Source organism: Oncorhynchus keta, unplaced genomic scaffold, assembly GCF_023373465.1.
Source record: "Oncorhynchus keta strain PuntledgeMale-10-30-2019 unplaced genomic scaffold, Oket_V2 Un_contig_1279_pilon_pilon, whole genome shotgun sequence".
Classification (NCBI taxonomy): Eukaryota; Metazoa; Chordata; class Actinopteri; order Salmoniformes; family Salmonidae; genus Oncorhynchus; species Oncorhynchus keta.
The window spans coordinates 46,676-64,766 of NW_026277997.1; the positions used below are offsets into that span (position 1 = coordinate 46,676).

The 18,091-nt window shown below is 43.0% G+C and overlaps 1 protein-coding gene and 1 long non-coding RNA gene across 52 annotated transcripts in view; one reads left to right on the top strand and one right to left on the bottom strand.

Moving 5' to 3' along the window:
- Positions 1-5,948, bottom strand: part of LOC127918020 (polycomb protein suz12-A-like) — a 40,420-nt gene extending 34,472 nt beyond the window's left edge. For all 50 annotated transcript variants that reach the window (XR_008098464.1, XR_008098439.1, XR_008098427.1 and 47 more), the window contains exons 1-3: positions 5,148-5,948; positions 3,328-3,374; positions 2,775-2,839 (exon numbers count right to left, since the gene is read on the bottom strand). Coding sequence is in view for 1 of the 50 variants with exons in the window: in XM_052501230.1 (XP_052357190.1) it covers positions 2,775-2,839; positions 3,328-3,374; positions 5,148-5,349 (314 nt within the window). In the remaining 49 variants the exon portion in view is untranslated. The remainder of the gene's footprint in view (positions 1-2,774; positions 2,840-3,327; positions 3,375-5,147) is intronic.
- Positions 5,949-6,934: 986 nt separating this feature from the next.
- Positions 6,935-13,017, top strand: LOC127918016 (uncharacterized). Of its 2 annotated transcripts, XR_008098362.1 has the most exons (4): positions 6,935-7,023; positions 7,238-7,364; positions 9,345-9,398; positions 12,735-13,017. It is a non-coding gene; the product is annotated as an uncharacterized LOC127918016 (long non-coding RNA). The 2 variants fall into 2 exon arrangements; XR_008098361.1 differs by lacking the exons at positions 6,935-7,023; positions 12,735-13,017 and adding an exon at positions 9,845-9,992 and having other exon boundaries at positions 7,095-7,364.
- The last annotated feature ends 5,074 nt before the right edge of the window (positions 13,018-18,091 follow it).

Sequence of the window (18,091 nt, forward strand, 5' to 3'; positions counted from 1 at the left end):
TGCTATACATGACGTCAGAGCTCAGTGTCTGTACAGTAACATGCTATACATGACGTCAGAGCTCAGTGGCTGTACAGTAACATGCTATACATGACGTCAGAGCTCAGTGTCTGTACAGTAACATGCTATACATGACGTCAGAGCTCAGTGTCTGTACAGTAACATGCTATACATGACGTCAGAGCTCAGTGTCTGTACAGTAACATGCTATACATGACGTCAGAGCTCAGTGTCTGTACAGTAACATGCTATACATGACGTCAGAGCTCAGTGTCTGTACAGTAACATGCTATACATGACATCAGAGCTCAGTGTCTGTACAGTAACATGCTATACATGATGTCAGAGCTCAGTGTCTGTTCAGTAACATGCTATACATGACATCAGAGCTCAGTGGCTGTTCAGTAACATGCTATACATGTCAACGGCACCGAGAGGAGAGATTTTAAAAAGCACCTTGTAGTTGACTTCTTTGAGACATAAAAGTGCATTGAAATGACTTAGGAACTGTGAACACTTTGGAGAGGTGTGTGGACACTTGGATACACCAGTTAATCCTGTGTTGAAAAATGTTTGTCTTATGTTGCACCTCCAACACATAGGAATAGTATCATGTTCCTGAATTTATTCAGAGTATTTTCAGATTTCATTATCAACATATGCAGAGAAAAGTACAGTAAATGTCAAATGTACATAACATGTTTGGATTTGCCTTGTGGGAAAGGAAAAGTCACCTAGTCAGTTGTCCAACTGAATGACTTCAACTGAAATATGTCTTCCGCATTTAACCCAACCCCTCTGAATCAGAGAGGTGCGGAGGGCTGCTTTAAATCGACAGGGGGCGGAGGGCTGCTTTAAATCGACAGGGGGCGGAGGGCTGCTTTAATCGACAGGGGGCGGAGGGCTGATTTTAAATCGACAGGGGGCGGAGGGCTGCTTTAAATCGACAGGGGGCGGAGGGCTGCTTTAAATCGACAGGGGGCGGAGGGCTGCTTTAAATCGACAGGGGCGGAGGGCTGCTTTAAATCGACAGGGGGCGGAGGGCTGCTTTAAATCGACAGGGGGCGGAGGGCTGATTTAATCGACAGCCACATTGTCGGCGCTCGGGGAACAGTGGGTTAACTGCCTTGCTCAGGGGCAGAACGACAGATTTAGACCTTGTCAGCTCTGGGATTCGATGGCCCAAAGCTCTAACCACTAGGCTACCTACCTGTCAGGTGAACTGTTGTGTCCTCACCTTTAGTCTAATCATTTCCCCATAATCTCCTAACTGTTCCGTTTTGATAGTTACCATGGTTATACATTTGCTTTTCATATTTATTCTGTAAGAAACATTTTCAATTAAGGAGGGTGTTCCAGCATTAAGAAGTAATTTGAGGGAATTTGGCAGGGCTAGGTGGGATGACATCACTTCAGGTTGTATTAGTATTGCTGGTGACGGTAGGGGGCAAACATATGATTCTAGATATCACTATAATCAAGAAGAACTCAGGGACCCAAATATCACTATAATCAAACGATATGCAAAACAGCTAATATAACTAAACACACCGTTTCTCATCTACATAGAGAAAGATATAGCCATTAGCCAACCAGCCAACATGTACGTTGTCTCATTTCAGCAGACGATGGTCCTGTGTGGTTCAGTTAGGAAGAGTGCGCAGCGCTAGCAACAATGGTCCTGTGTGGTTCAGTTAGGAAGAGTGCAGCGCTAGCAACAATGGTCCTGTGTGGTTCAGTTAGGAAGAGTGCAGCGCTAGCAACAATGGTCCTGTGTGGTTCAGTTAGGAAGAGTGCAGCGCTAGCAACAAGGTTGATTTTCAATTCCCACAGGGATTACTGGTTTTCAAGAGCATCAAATCTGTGATGATGCATCATGGGTAAATTGATCTACAAATAATAAATGAGTAGTTATATGATTCAAGGTGATTTGTAGATCAGTCAATCTGTAGTCACCTGCCACGTTGAACAAGTCCATAGACATACAGATGTATGTCTACATTACATCACTCAGTGAAACAGCAGGGGCAGCCCCCTCCTACACTATGCAGCCACATGGCGGTTGGCCCTCTGTTTAAGATAACAGCATACTGAACCACACACACACACACACACTCTCCCTGCAGTAATCCAACAGGGTTTAACCCTACCAACTCTTCAGGTTCTGAAGTCGTCGGGTTCACGGTCATTATGTCTGCTGCTCATGTCGGCTATTTAAAAGACTGGAAACTCATCAAACTAGCTTCGTTAGTATGCAGAGAATGCCTAACATGTCAATGTACATGTGAAAGCATTTAACAGATAGAATCAACACCTTCATGCAGGTGTAAGAATACGTAGAAGATAAATACACAACGCAGAGTTTGAGAGGAGAGGACGAGAGTACTAAAAACAAAATATAATACTAAAAACGGTCAATAGGGAATTGTCAATGTAAATAGGAGTTGGTTTTCAGTTCAACAGCCGTTTAAAATGTGTGGAATGTCACTCCTGAACTCAGAGCTTCGTTCTGTACAGTCCGGAGCAGGATACTGGTTATTTGGCCATTGGCCCAGTCATACTGCAAGGACTTTTGATTGGTCAACCCTAGGCTATAAAACAGCATCCTGTTCCTTTGTTCGGGGGAGAAAAACTGAGAGGGGAGACTGAACATCTACCTCCCAACATAACATCTTGATTTGTCCTTCTCAAATAAACCTATTTTTCCTCCCCTTGATTTGCTGTGGAGTTTGTGTTATTGAAGAATAACCTAAATGGCTAACGCAGGTTTTTACCGTTTGGCGTTTGTTCTGGAGTTTCTGTGGGACATGTAGGTGAGGGTTCTGTGCAGAAATATGGGCTGAAAATACAACAAAATGACAAGGGGAAAAAAAATATTAGAAATCTGCACTTTGACAGATTGTCCAATGACCAAACAGATTGTCCAATGACCAAACAGATTGTCCAATGACCAAACAGATTGTCCAATGACCAAACAGATTGTCCAATGACCAAAAGAAGGACATTCTATCTAGTGGAACTGTGCAGCGCATCAAAACTTTACCATCTTGAAAACAGACATCATTAACCAGCCATGTTACAGCTGGTTCAAGGTAAGTCTTTATCTGCTCAACAGAATGCTATTCTAGAGGTACATTAAATGGTTACCATCTTCAAAACAGACATCATTAACCAGCCATGTTACAGCTGGTTCAAGGTAAGTCTTTATCTGCTCAACAGAATGCTATTCTAGAGGTACATTAAATGGTTACCATCTTCAAAACAGACACACCATTAGAGGACACAGACAGTAAAGAATGACAGGTGCTGAGAAGGTTTCCAACGTACCGCTATCAAGTTCCTTGTTCTGAGAAACCTGTAGATCTGGGTCGGTTCTGGAAACACAATAGACTGGTTGAACATTCACTAAGTTCACAGTAAATTACATTGACAATAACATTATACATTATATTGATAACAACAGACTATTTATCCTAGAAGGGTAATTATTGTTGGCTTTGAAACTGACACTGGGTCAACAATTATTAGCTTACAGTAAATTACTTTACATAAAGAACAATCTTATTTGTATACTCGTTCAGACAGTAGAGTATTGTTCAGTTCATTAGAGTTCAGTACAGTAGAGTATAATGCAGTACAATAGAGTATCGTTCAGTACAGTATAGTTCGGTAGAAGATAGTTCAGTTCAGTAGAGGATAGTTCCGTATAGTATAGTTCATTCAGTAGAGTAGAGGATAGTTCAGTACAGTAGAGTATAGAGTTCAGTACAGTAGAGTATAGTTCCATATAGTATAGTTCAGTACAGTACAGTGCAGTAAATGATAGCGTACTCAACTAGTGTGCTCTACTGTATACTGTATGTAACTATACCTTTCTTTACTGTACTCTACTGTCCAAACATGTGAATCCAACTGTGGTTTGTGACTATTATAATTTCCAATTGTAGCCAATTCAATTGCAGAAATTCTGTTACTGATTTTTCTGAAATTCTGTTACCGATTTGATGACGGGATTTGGAGTTGTAATCACTTAATAATTCGTAAACAAAATGTACGTTAGTAAAAACACTCTAGCTAATGTGGGTTTTTGATAACGGAATGTCAAGGCACAAGGGAATGTTTTCTTAAACTTACAGAAGGCAGAAACACTTCCCCAAAACAAAATATAAGGGTTGATTTTAGGAGTCTTCACTTCCAACATGGTTGTGTTTTAATGTATTTATAAAACATTTTAATACTTTCTAAGACCCCTTTTCCATATGTTTGGCCAGAAATCAAAGCCTTTGCTTATTCCTAATTTTTAGGATGGGAAATGGTTGAAAAAAATATATATATATACACACACACACACACCTTTACATTTTTCACAAATATAGACTTCCCATTGTTGGTGATCATGGGTCCCTTTAACATGGAAGTGACCCTATACATATTTATGTGTGTGGCATTAATAAATCAATCAAATGTATTTATAAAGCCCTTCTTAAATCAGCTGATGTCACAAAGTGCTGTACAGAAACCCAGCCTAAAACCCCAAACAGAAAGCAATGCAGGTGTAGAAGCACGTTAGTTAGTACACAGTTGCTAACATGCTGTGTTGCCATGCTATGTTGTCTTTAGTTCTCTCTTTATGGACTGTTGTGTTGTCTCTCGTCGTGATGTGTGTTTGGTCCTATATTTTTATTTTAATCCCAGCCCCGTCCACGCAGGGGGCCTTTTGCCTTTTGGTAGGCCGTCAATGTAAATAAGAATTTGTTCTTCATTAGTTAAAGGTTCAAATAAAAACAGATTTCAAAGGCAGCACATGCTCATTTCTTAAAGTAGTTCTGGCACATGTAATCTCTTCAGAGGAGGAAGTAAGCAAACACGTGGTAAAATAAATTAACTACAGTAGTTAGCTATAAATCTAAAATAGGGTCAGATTTCTTTGTATTACTGATGACTGTCAAATCATGTTGTCAGATGCTTTGAAGTTGACGTCTTTCTGGTGAAATGTGGTTATAATTTTGTTTTTCGAAAGATGCCTCACAAGGGACACTACTATTTAAACTAGATTAAATAGAGATTGGCATTTACAATCAATCTAGCAATAAAAAAGACAACTAATCACGCAACAACATTATATGACGACAATGACAGCAACTCACTTTCAAATGCCTGCAAGAACAACTCATGATCGGCTTGAACCAGTTCCATTTTCGGCTTCTTGGCTGCGGGCGTCACAAGTGCAGTTGTCTGGTGGTGGTAGACACGGCCGTTCGCTCTGCCGCCACCGGTACCAACGTATCCCACAGCGGGACCCGATACGTTGTTGCCGCCGTCAGAAGAACCGTGCTTCTGGGGAGACATGGCCCCGGAAATACTAAATGTCCCAGGTATATTCCAAATATGGAAGAAAAAAAAATGTCAAGTCCTTTGTCAAAACAAAGAGTAACGTTACCAAAAACGAGCAAGCTGAAGCTAGCCAGGCGGTGTTAGCCAGCAAAGTTAGCTAGCTATCTTCTTGTCAAATTCATGGAATAAACATTAGACTTGTTGTAGAAATGCATTGTTTGTTGGCTAGAAAAAAAGGTCGTGAGAGAAACTATTTCGATTAAATCGCAAGGACGCACGAAATTAGAGAAGTTAGCAAGCACCCGGCACGTTCACCTAGCTATCTCCGTGTAGCTATGTTTCCTACTGAACGTCAGTTAGCTAGTTATGCTAACCCCGAGCTAGCTTGTTAGCTGGACCTGCTGTAGATATCACAACAAATAAGGTGAGTTGGAAAGATGCCATGAAATACTGCTAGCTAGGCTAGCCGCTATGTCGGTTTGGTAAAGCTACAAAACTCTACGCAAATTAACCATTTAGTACAATTTTCCTGATAGCTTCTAGGAAACAGTCAAATTGACCGTTTTTTTTCCTCCACATATCAGGCATAAACTCCCTGAACTCGATAATTCAAATGGTGACTTGAAAGCAACCGCCCTCACAGATCCTAGCCGAATCAGAGGCGTTGTTTGGAGAAGTGAGAGTTGTGATTGGTGCGAATCATCACGGGTTGGCAGATGACGTTCGGTAGAGAAACGTTTGCCATTCACACGCAGTCATTACTAGTTACCACAGCCATAAAGTCAGAAGGCCCGCCCATCCGACCAATCGGATGAGGGAGAGTGATGACGCATTTTCCGTTTCGCGGGAAACGCCTAATTTTAGAAATGGCGTATCTGGAGTTCACGTTTGAGGGCCAATGGTGCTTTCAAGACAACTGGGAACTGGGAAAAGTGAGGTCAGTGATCTTCGGATTGGAAAGTCGGAGCTCAAGAAAAGATGCCAGAGTTCCCGACTTGGACAACCTTTCAAAGCAAATTTTGTTCCAAGTCAGAGATCGTTTCTTTTCTCAACTTCCCAGTTGGCAACATCACTCAAATTTATAACACTGAGAAAGGCCACAAGTTTTGGGGGAAAAAAATGGAAAGTTGTCTTTTCTATTTTAGATGGTAGCTAACTTTTGCTAGTCTCATCTAAAATGAGCTCGCTAGCTAGCATAAATATTGATGGGAAACCGAGACTTTTCTGAAGCCTTTGGGGCTTTCACCAAATCATGCTGAAAAAAACATGAATTATGCAAATCTTTTAACAATATGCACATTAATGACATCTGCTGGTCAGCAATGAAAAGCAGCATTTGATGTTCATATAGACGTTTTTTTTCCCACGCGGGGAAAAACATGAGGAGCCTCCTATCAATTACCGTACAGTTTGTACCTTCCATCATGCTTCCCTTTTTTGCGGTGAATCCTTTTTTTGTTGCTATTAAAAACAGTGATTCTATGGCATTATTTAGGTTGAAGCTTATACTTAACCAAATACAAATAATAGTTTGAACAACAATGTGCTGAAAGTGTGTTGTCACATAAAACGATTTTCTAAATAATATGCCTTGGCTGGGATTCCCTGGTTACGGTCCCTGAGACCCCCGACTCCACCTGCGGAGCTGCTGTTCAGGTGATGCTACATGGAAAAACTCCTGTCTACATTGTAAGTTGTCCAGTGGAGATTGGTGTTTTTGAGGAGTATTTGTCTCCGATTCACACAGGAGTAATAAAGGCCCAGAGCACAATTTATTTGATATGAATACTTTTTTTAAATTGTGATTTTTCAGGTGGTGCTGCAGCAGCCCCAGCACCCCTACTTCCTGTGTCTATGCCTACAAGCCTTTCATTGTAATAGTAATATATCGTACCTTCAACAGATGCACAGCCGTTGGCAGGAAAACAACGCAGTTGAGAGAGCAAACGTCTCCCATTCAATGGTGTTGCCTTTCAAGAAGGAACAGTGATGCCGAAACATTGGTGGTCTACCCAATACATTACTCTGAGGTGGTCTACCCAATACATTACTCTGATTACATTCTGAGGTGGTCTACCCAATACATTACTCTGAGGTGGTCTACCCAATACATTACTCTGAGGTGGTCTACCCAATACATTACTCTGAGGTGGTCTACCCAATACATTACTCTGAGGTGGTCTACCCAATACATTACTCTGAGGTGGTCTACCCAATACATTACTCTGAGGTGGTCTACCCAATACATTACTCTGAGGTGGTCTACCCAATACATTACTCTGAGGTGGTCTACCCAATACATTACTCTGAGGTGGTCTACATTACCAATACATTACTCTGAGGTGGTCTACCCAATACATTACTCTGAGGTGGTCTACCCAATACATTACTCTGAGGTGGTCTACCCAATACATTACTCTGAGGTGGTCTACCCAATACATTACTCTGAGGTGGTCTACCCAATACATTACTCTGAGGTGGTCTACCCAATACATTACTCTGAGGTGGTCTACCCAATACATTACTCTGAGGTGGTCTACCCAATACATTACTCTGAGGTGGTCTACCCAATACATTACTCTGAGGTGGTCTACCCAATACATTACTCTGAGGTGGTCTACCCAATACATTACTCTGAGGTGGTCTACCCAATACATTACTCTGAGGTGGTCTACCCAATACATTACTCTGAGGTGGTCTACCCAATACATTACTCTGAGGTGGTCATTACTCTGAGGTGGTCTACCCAATACATTACTCTGAGGTGGTCTACCCAATACATTACTCTGAGGTGGTCTACCCAATACATTACTCTGAGGTGGTCTACCCAATACATTACTCTGAGGTGGTCTACCCAATACATTACCCTGAGGTGGTCTACCCAATACATTACTCTGAGGTGGTCTACCCAATACATTACTCTGAGGTGGTCTACCCAATACATTACTCTGAGGTGGTCTACCCAATACATTACTCTGAGGTGGTCTACCCAATACATTACTCTGAGGTGGTCTACCCAATACATTACTCTGAGGTGGTCTACCCAATACATTACTCTGAGGTGGTCTACCCAATACATTACTCTGAGGTGGTCTACCCAATACATTACTCTGAGGTGGTCTACCCAATACATTACTCTGAGGTGGTCTACAATACCAATACATTACTCTGAGGTGGTCTACCCAATACATTACTCTGAGGTGGTCTACCCAATACATTACTCTGAGGTGGTCTACCCAATACATTACTCTGAGGTGGTCACCCAATACATTACTCTGAGGTGGTCTACCCAATACATTACTCTGAGGTGGTCTACCCAATACATTACTGGGAGGTGGTCTACCCAATACATTACTCTGAGGTGGTCTACCCAATACATTACTCTGAGGTGGTCTACCCAATACATTACTCTGAGGTGGTCTACCCAATACATTACCTGAGGTGGTCTACCCAATACATTACTCTGAGGTGGTCTACCCAATACATTACTCTGAGGTGGTCTACCCAATACATTACTCTGAGGTGGTCTACCCAATACATTACTCTGAGGTGGTCTACCCAATACATTACTCTGAGGTGGTCTACATTACCAATACATTACTCTGAGGTGGTCTACCCAATACATTACTCTGAGGTGGTCTGCAATACATTACTCTGAGGTGGTCTACCCAATACATTACTCTGAGGTGGTCTACCCAATACATTACTCTGAGGTGGTCTACCCAATACATTACTCTGAGGTGGTCTACCCAATACATTACTCTGAGGTGGTCTACCCAATACATTACTCTGAGGTGGTCTACCCAATACATTACTCTGAGGTGGTCTACCCAATACATTACTCTGAGGTGGTCTACCCAATACATTACTCTGAGGTGGTCTACCCAATACATTACTCTGAGGTGGTCTACCCAATACATTACCCTGAGGTGGTCTACCCAATACATTACTCTGAGGTGGTCTACCCAATACATTACCCTGAGGTGGTCTACCCAGTACATTACTCTGAGGTGGTCTACCCAATACATTACTCTGAGGTGGTCTACCTAATACATTACTCTGAGGTGGTCTACCTAATACATTACTCTGAGGTGGTCTACCCAATACATTACTCTGAGGTGGTCTACCCAATACATTACTCTGAGGTGGTCTACCCAATACATTACTCTGAGGTGGTCTACCCAATACATTACTCTGAGGTGGTCTACCCAATACATTACTCTGAGGTGGTCTACCCAATACATTACTCTGAGGTGGTCTACCCAATACATTACTCTGAGGTGGTCTACCCAATACATTACTCTGAGGTGGTCTACCCAATACATTACTCTGAGGTGGTCTACCCAATACATTACTCTGAGGTGGTCTACCCAATACATTACTCTGAGGTGGTCTACCCAATACATTACTCTGAGGTGGTCTACCCAATACATTACCCTGAATACATTACTCTGAGGTGGTCTACCCAATACATTACTCTGAGGTGGTCTACCCAATACATTACTCTGAGGTGGTCTACCCAATACATTACCCTGAGGTGGTCTACCCAATACATTACTCTGAGGTGGTCTACCCAATACATTACTCTGAGGTGGTCTACCCAATACATTACTCTGAGGTGGTCTACCCAATACATTACTCTGAGGTGGTCTACCCAATACATTACTCTGAGGTGGTCAACCCAATACATTACCCTGAGGTGGTCTACCCAATACATTACTCTGAGGTGGTCTACCCAATACATTACTCTAGGTGGTCTACCCAATACATTACTCTGAGGTGGTCACCCCAATACATTACTCTGAGGTGGTCTACCCAATACATTATTCTCTCTGAGGTGGTCTACCCAATACATTACTCTGAGGTGGTCTACCCAATACATTACTCTGAGGTGGTCTCCAATACATTACTCTGAGGTGGTCTACCCAATACATTACTCTGAGGTGGTCTACCCAATACATTACTGGGAGGTGGTCTACCCAATACATTACTCTGAGGTGGTCTACCCAATACATTACCTGAGGTGACTCATTACTCTGAGGTGGTCTACCCAATACATTACTCTGAGGTGGTCTACCCAATACATTACTCTGAGGTGGTCCCCCCAATACATTACTCTGAGGTGGTTACCCAATACATTACTCTGATGGTGGTCTACCCAATACATTACTCTGAGGTGGTCTACCCAATACATTACTCTGAGGTGGTCTACCCCAATACATTACCCTGAGGTGGTCTACCCAATACATTACTCTGAGGTGGTCTCTCAATACATTACTCTACCCAATACATTACTCTGAGGTGGTCTACCCAATACATTACTCTGAGGTGGTCTATCAATACATTACTCTGAGGTGGTCTACCCCCAATACATTACTCTGAGGTGGTGACTCCCCATTACATCTATCCTCTGAGGTGGTCTACCCAATACATTTAGGTGGTCTCTACATTACTCAGGTGGTCTACCCAATACATTACTCTGAGGTGGTCTACCCAATACATTACTCTGAGGTGGTCTACTCCAATACATTACTCTGAGGTTTTCTACCCAATACATTCTCTGAGGTGGTCTACCCAATACATTACTCTGAGGTTCCAAGCATCTGCAATACATTACTCTGAGGTGGTCTACCCAATACATTACCTGGTCTACCCAATACATTCTCTGAGGTGGTCTACCCAATACATTACTCTGAGGTGGTCTACAATACATTACTCTGAGGTGGTCTACCCAATACATTACTCTGAGGTGGTCTGCAATACATTACTCTGAGGTGGTCTACCTCTTTCTCATTACTCTCCAGGTGGTCTCCCAATACATTACTCTGAGGTGGTCGGCCCAATACATTACTCTAGGTGGTCTACCCAATACATTACTCTGAGGTGGTCTACTCCCAATACATTACTCTAGGTGGTCTACCCAATACATTACTCTGAGGTGGTCATACCCAATACATTACTCTGAGGTGGTCTACCCAATACATTACTCTGAGGTGGTCTGCAATACCTCTGAAAAAACCTAATACATTACCCTGAGGTGGTCACCCAATACATTACTCTGAGGTGGTCTACCCAATACATTACTCTGAGGTGGTCTACCCAAAACTGGGAGCGTGGTCCTACATTACTCTGAGGTGGTCTACCCAATACATTACTCTGAGGTGGTCTACCCAATACATTACTCTGAGGTGGTCACCCAATACATTACTCTGAGGTGGTCTACCTTCAATACATTACTCTGAGGTGGTCTACCCATATACATTACTCTGAGGTGGTCTACCCAATACATTACTCTGAGGTGGTCTACCCAATACATTACCATGAGGTGGTCTACTCCAATACATTACTCTGAGGTGGTCACCCAATACATTACTGAGGTGGGAGGTGGTCTACCCAATACATTGGCGGTCTCTCATCAGGTGGTCTACCCAATACATTACTCTGAGGTGGTCTACCCAATACATTACTCTGAGGTGGTCTACCCAATACATTACTCTGAGGTGGTCTACCCAATACATTACTCTGAGGTGGTCTACCCAATACATTACTGAGGTGGTCTACCCAATACATTACCTGAGGTGGTCTACCCAATACATTACTCTGAGGTGTCTGGCAGTACATTACTCTGAGGTGGTCTACCCAATACATTACTCTGAGGTGGTCTACCCAATACATTACTCTGAGGTGGTCTATTCCAATACATTACTCTGAGGTGGTCTACCCAATACATTACTCTGAGGTGGTCTACCCAATACACGTTCTTATCTGAGGTGGTCTACCCAATACATTAGGTTCTGGGAGGTGGTCTACCCAATACATTACTCTGAGGTGGTCTACCCAATACATTACTGGGAGGTGGTCTACCCAATACATTACTCTGAGGTGGTCATACCCAATACATTACTCTGAGGTGGTACCCAATACATTACTCTGCGGTGGTCTACCCAATACATTACTGGGAGGTGGTCACCCAATACATTACTCTGAGGTGGTCTACCCAATACATTACTCTGAGGTGGTCTACCCAATACATTACTCTGAGGTGGTCTACCCAATACATTACTCTGAGGTGGTCTACCCAATACATTACTCTGAGGTGGTCTACCCAATACATTACTCTAGGTGGTCTACCCAATACATTACTGGGAGGTGGTCTACCCAATACATTACTCTGAGGTGGTCGCCTCCCTACCACAATACATTACTCTGAGGTGGTCTACCCAATACATTACTCTGAGGTGGTCTACCCAATACATTACTCTGAGGTGGTCTACCCAATACATTACTCTGAGGTGGTCTACCCAATACATTACTCTGAGGTGGTCTACCCAATACATTACTCTGAGGTGGTCTACCCAATACATTACTCTGAGGTGGTCTACCCAATACATTACTCTGAGGTGGTCTACCCAATACATTACCCTGAGGTGGTCTACCCAATACATTACTCTGAGGTGGTCTACCCAATACATTACTCTGAGGTGGTCTACCCAATACATTACTCTGAGGTGGTCTACCCAATACATTACTCTGAGGTGGTCTATCCAATACATTACTCTAGGTGGTCTATCCAATACATTACTCTAGTTGGTCTACCCAATACATTACTCTGAGGTGGTCTACCCAATACATTACTCTGAGGTGGTCTACCCAATACATTACTCTGAGGTGGTCTACCCAATACATTACCCTGAGGTGGTCTACCCAGTACATTACTCTGAGGTGGTCTACCCAATACATTACTCTGAGGTGGTCTACCCAATACATTACTCTGAGATGGTCTACCCAATACATTACTGGGAGGTGGTCTACCCAATACATTACGCTGAGCTTCTATATACAGTTGAAGTCGGAAGTTTACATTCACTTAGGTTGGAGTCATTAAAACTTGTTTTTAAACCACTCCACAAATTTTGTGTTAACAAACTATAGTTTTGGCAAGTCGGTTAGGACGTCTACTTTGTGCATGACACAAGTACATTTTCCAACAATTGTTTACAGACAGATTATTTCACTTATAATTCACTGTATCACAATTCCAGTGGGTCAGAAGTTTACATACACTAAGTTGACTGGGCCTTTAAACAGCTTGGAAAATTCCAGAAAATTATGTCATAGCTTTAGAAGCTTTTGATAGGCTAATTGACATCATTTGAGTCAATTGGAGGTGTACCTGTGGATGTATTTCAAGGCCTACCTTCAAACTCAGTGCCTCTTTGCTTGACATCATGGGAAAATCAAAGGCACTGTAAAGAACTAGTAAAGGACTAATAAAGGTCCTGTAAAGGACTAGTAAATGACTAGTAAAGAACTAATAAAGGCCCTGTAAAGGACTAGTAAATGACTAGTAAAGAACTAATAAAGGTCCTGTAAAGGACTAGTAAAGAACTGGTAAAGGACTTATAAAGGTCCTGTAAAGGACTAGTAAAGGAACTGTAAAGGACTAGTAAAGGCTCTGTAAAGGACTAGTAAAGGCTCTGTAAAGGACTAGTAAAGGCTCTGTAAAGGACTAGTAAAGGCTCTGTAAAGGACTAGTAAAGGCTCTGTAAAGAACTAGTAAAGGCTCTGTAAAGGACTAGTAAAGGCTCTGTAAAGGACTAGTAAAGGCTCTGTAAAGGACTAGTAAAGGCTCTGTAAAGGACTAGTAAAGGCTCTGTAAAGGACTAGTAAAGGCTCTGTAAAGGACTAGTAAAGGACTAGTAAAGGCTCTGTAAAGGCTCTGGACTAGTAAAGGCTCTGTAAAGGACTAATAAAGGCTCTGTAAAGGACTAGTAAAGGCCCTGTAAAGGACTAGTAAAGGCTCCCTGTAAAGGCTCTGTAAAGGACTAGTAAAGGCTCTGTAAAGGCTCTGCTCTGTAAAGGACTAGTAAAGGCCTGTAAAGTAAAGGCTCTGTAAAGGACTAGTAAAGTAAAGGCTCTGTAAAGGACTAAAGGCCCTGTAAAGGCTCTGTAAAGGACTAGTAAAGGCTCTGTAAAGGCTCTGTAAAGGACTAGTAAAGGCCCTGTAAAGGCTCTGTAAAGGCTCTGTAAAGGACTAGTAAAGGCTCCGTAAAGGACTAGGAAAGGCCCTGTAAAGAACTAGTAAAGGACTAATAAAGGTCCTGTAAAGGACTAGTAAAGGCCCTGTAAAGGACTAGTAAAGGCTCTGTAAAGGCTCTGTAAAGGACTAGTAAAGGCTCTGTAAAGGACTAGTAAAGGCTCTGTAAAGGACTAGTAAAGGCTCTGTAAAGGACTAGTAAAGGCTCTGTAAAGGACTAGTAAAGGCTCTGTAAAGGACTAGTAAAGGCTCTGTAAAGGACTAGTAAAGGCTCTGTAAAGGACTAGTAAAGGCTCTGTAAAGGACTAGTAAAGGCTCTGTAAAGGACTAGTAAAGGCTCTGTAAAGGACTAGTAAAGGCCCTGTAAAGGACTAGTAAAGGACTAGTAAAGGCTCTGTAAAGGACTAGTAAAGGCTCTGTAAAGGACTAGTAAAGGCTCTGTAAAGGACTAGTAAAGGACTAGTAAAGGCTCTGTAAAGGACTAGTAAAGGCTCCTGTAAAGGACTAGTAAAGGCTCTGTAAAGGACTAGTAAAGGCTCTGTAAAGGACTAGTAAAGGCTCTGTAAAGGACTAGTAAAGGCCCTGTAAAGGACTAGTAAAGGCTCTGTAAAGGACTAGTAAAGGACTAGTAAAGGCTCTGTAAAGGACTAGTAAAGGACTGTAAAGGACTAGTAAAGGCTCTGTAAAGGACTAGTAAAGGCTCTGTAAAGGACTAGTAAAGGCCCTGTAAAGGACTAGTAAAGGCTCTGTAAAGGCTCTGTAAAGGACTAGTAAAGGCTCTGTAAAGGCTCTGTAAAGGACTAGTAAAGGCTCTGTAAAGGACTAGTAAAGGCCCTGTGCACTACTTTTGTAGATATTTATTTTCTCCCAACATGTGTATTTTTCCATTATTCCCATGGGGCTGCTGCAGCACCACTACATCCCACGGCTTTATGGATGAGAACCATGTTATGTGTGATGTGTATATCAAACTGTATTCCTATCATGTAATACTTTGTATAAAAGTGCCATGTATCTGAAGTGTATGAATAATGTATAAAGTTACCTTTGTCCTCTGAAGAAGACTGGGGTGGATGGGCCAATCAAATCAATTAAAGAGGTTGTAAGTGGGGTTTGTGTGGTGAGAAAAGTGCCATGTAAGTAGTCCATTCATTTATTATTTGAATGAAGATGTTTTGACCATATTCCATAGCTTGAAGACCATGCCTTTGGAAACTGGTACAAAATACCAAAAATATGGATTGCAATGCTACGTTAAATAAAGTAACAGGGTAGACATTTTCATCTTAAATCAGACAATTTCTAACATTGAAATTTATGTGAACATTTCTGTGAAACTGTGAACGTTTTACTTGTGGATTCTGAAAATAAAGATCTAAAATTAAAGCTATATCAATGTGTTGGTCCACGTGCCATTTTAAAAACGATGCAGCTGAAGGCAAACATCCTGATAAACTTGCTGAGTTTGAATAAGACATCGGATTACCACTTTGCAGTTAGAACGGTTGGTTTTTATTATAGCTAATAAATAATCAAATAATTGATGGATCACTGGATAAAAGAAATACCGGTCTCTTTTCTGCCCCTGCGAGCCGGTCGGCAAACAAGTCATCACACTCCCTCACCTGATTGGTCGTTTCCCACGAAGCGTAAGCCGGCTTCCACGTCATCACATTCACACATCTGATTGGTCGAGTAGGCGGACCTTCTTACCTTGTGGCTGTGGTAACTAGTGACGCACACGCGCTACATCTTTTCTTTATATGTTTTGGGGCAGACTACACTCAAAAAGTGTATTGCCGCCACCTACTGTGCGGGATGAAAACAAAAAGATCACAAAAATAGAAACATTGTCGGTGTGAGGGGGGCAAAAAAAATGGCACATCTTCCATTGAAGTCTCAGATATTTTTCAGCTGCAGCCACAATGATGTTCAACTTCTTAGATTTATTTGATACTTTGTGCCGTACAATTAATAACAGTTGTAATAAATGCTATAAAACCCACCTTTTTAACACACTGTTGTCTTGCTTGACCCGCGGGCTGTGTTGCATCTGCGTATCATACCTTCAACACTGTCACTTGCTTCCTCAACTATTTTGGTTGCATCCGCATAGGAGATCTGATGGACCGTCCTGACCTTCGTCCAGTTCAACTTCCTTCGCCCTGTTACAGGGCACTTCAAGAACTCTGGATCATGATCTCCACCACAATCACAGCCCTGACCTTTGCCCGTCCTTCCCAATTAAATCTGCCACCAACCTCCTGTGGTCCATGCTACTTTTGACCAGGGCCCGTCCTCCCCAATTAAATCTGCCACCAACCTCCTGTGGTCCATGCTACTTTTGACCAGGGCCCGTCCTCCCCAATTAAAGCTGCCACCAACCTCCTGGGGTCCATGCTACTTTTGACCAGGGCCCGTCCTCCCCAATTAAAGGTGCCACCAACCTCCTGTGGTAGGGAGGTGTTCTTTGTAAAAAAAAAATGTAATAAGAACCAAGACTCTTTTCCCTTTCTCCATTAATTGTTCTGGTCAGGTGACAGAAAACTAACCCCACCTGCTCTTCTCTTCTCTTTTAGGTATCTGACCTCAGCTTCCATCAAATCCCGAAGATGACACCCTGAACCGAGTTCAGAACACCACTCTTTGGATGTCACGATTCTTGTGATTCCCACTGCACTCTTTCCCTCTGTTCCTGGGTGTTTCCACGCACGACAGTGTCTAGGGGTTTTACAGAGAATGGTGTGACAAATCAACAAGCATCCAATCAGCAGTGGGTCCTGTGGGAGAAAACAGCTTGTTGATGAGGGAGGGTCGAAGAAGAACGGCAAGAATGGTGCAAGCTAAAAGACAGGCCACAAACAGACAAATAACAGCACAGGCCACAAACAGACAAATAAAGACAGGCCACAAACAGACAAATAACAGCACAGTGCAACAGTGGTGTTCAGAACGGGTCCTTGTCACGGATTGGCTATCGCAGCACGGGTCCTTGTCACGGATTGGCTATCGCAGCACGGGTCCTTGTCGCGGATTGGCTATCGCAGCACGGGTCCTTGTCACGGATTGGCTATCGCAGCACGGGTCCTTGTCGCGGATTGGCTATCGCAGCACGGGTCCTTGTCACGGATTGGCTATCGCAGCACGGGTCCTTGTCGCGGATTGGCTATCGCAGCACGGGTCCTTGTCACGGATTGGCTATCGCAGCACGGGTCCTTGTCGCGGATTGGCTATCGCAGCACGGGTCCTTGTCACGGATTGGCTATCGCAGCACGGGTCCTTGTCGGATTGGCTATCGCAGCACGGGTCCTTGTCACGGATTGGCTATCGCAGCACGGGTCCTTGTCGCGGATTGGCTATCGCAGCACGGGTCCTTGTCACGGATTGGCTATCGCAGCACGGGTCCTTGTCGGATTGGCTATCGCAGCACGGGTCCTTGTCACGGATTGGCTATCGCAGCACGGGTCCTTGTCACGGATTGGCTATCGCAGCACGGGTCCTTGTCACGGATTGGCTATCGCAGCAGACGACCACACCGAATTCACCCCTATCAGCTCAAAACAAGGAAGTGTCTCCAGTGAGCACGCGATCACCAACACTGGACAATTGAGGAGTGGAAAACCATTCCCTGGTCCAATTGAATCCCAGTTCCTGTTGACGGCAGAGTCAGGATTGGGCGTAAGCAGCGTGAGTGTCAACGGTACAGGCTGGTGGTGTAAT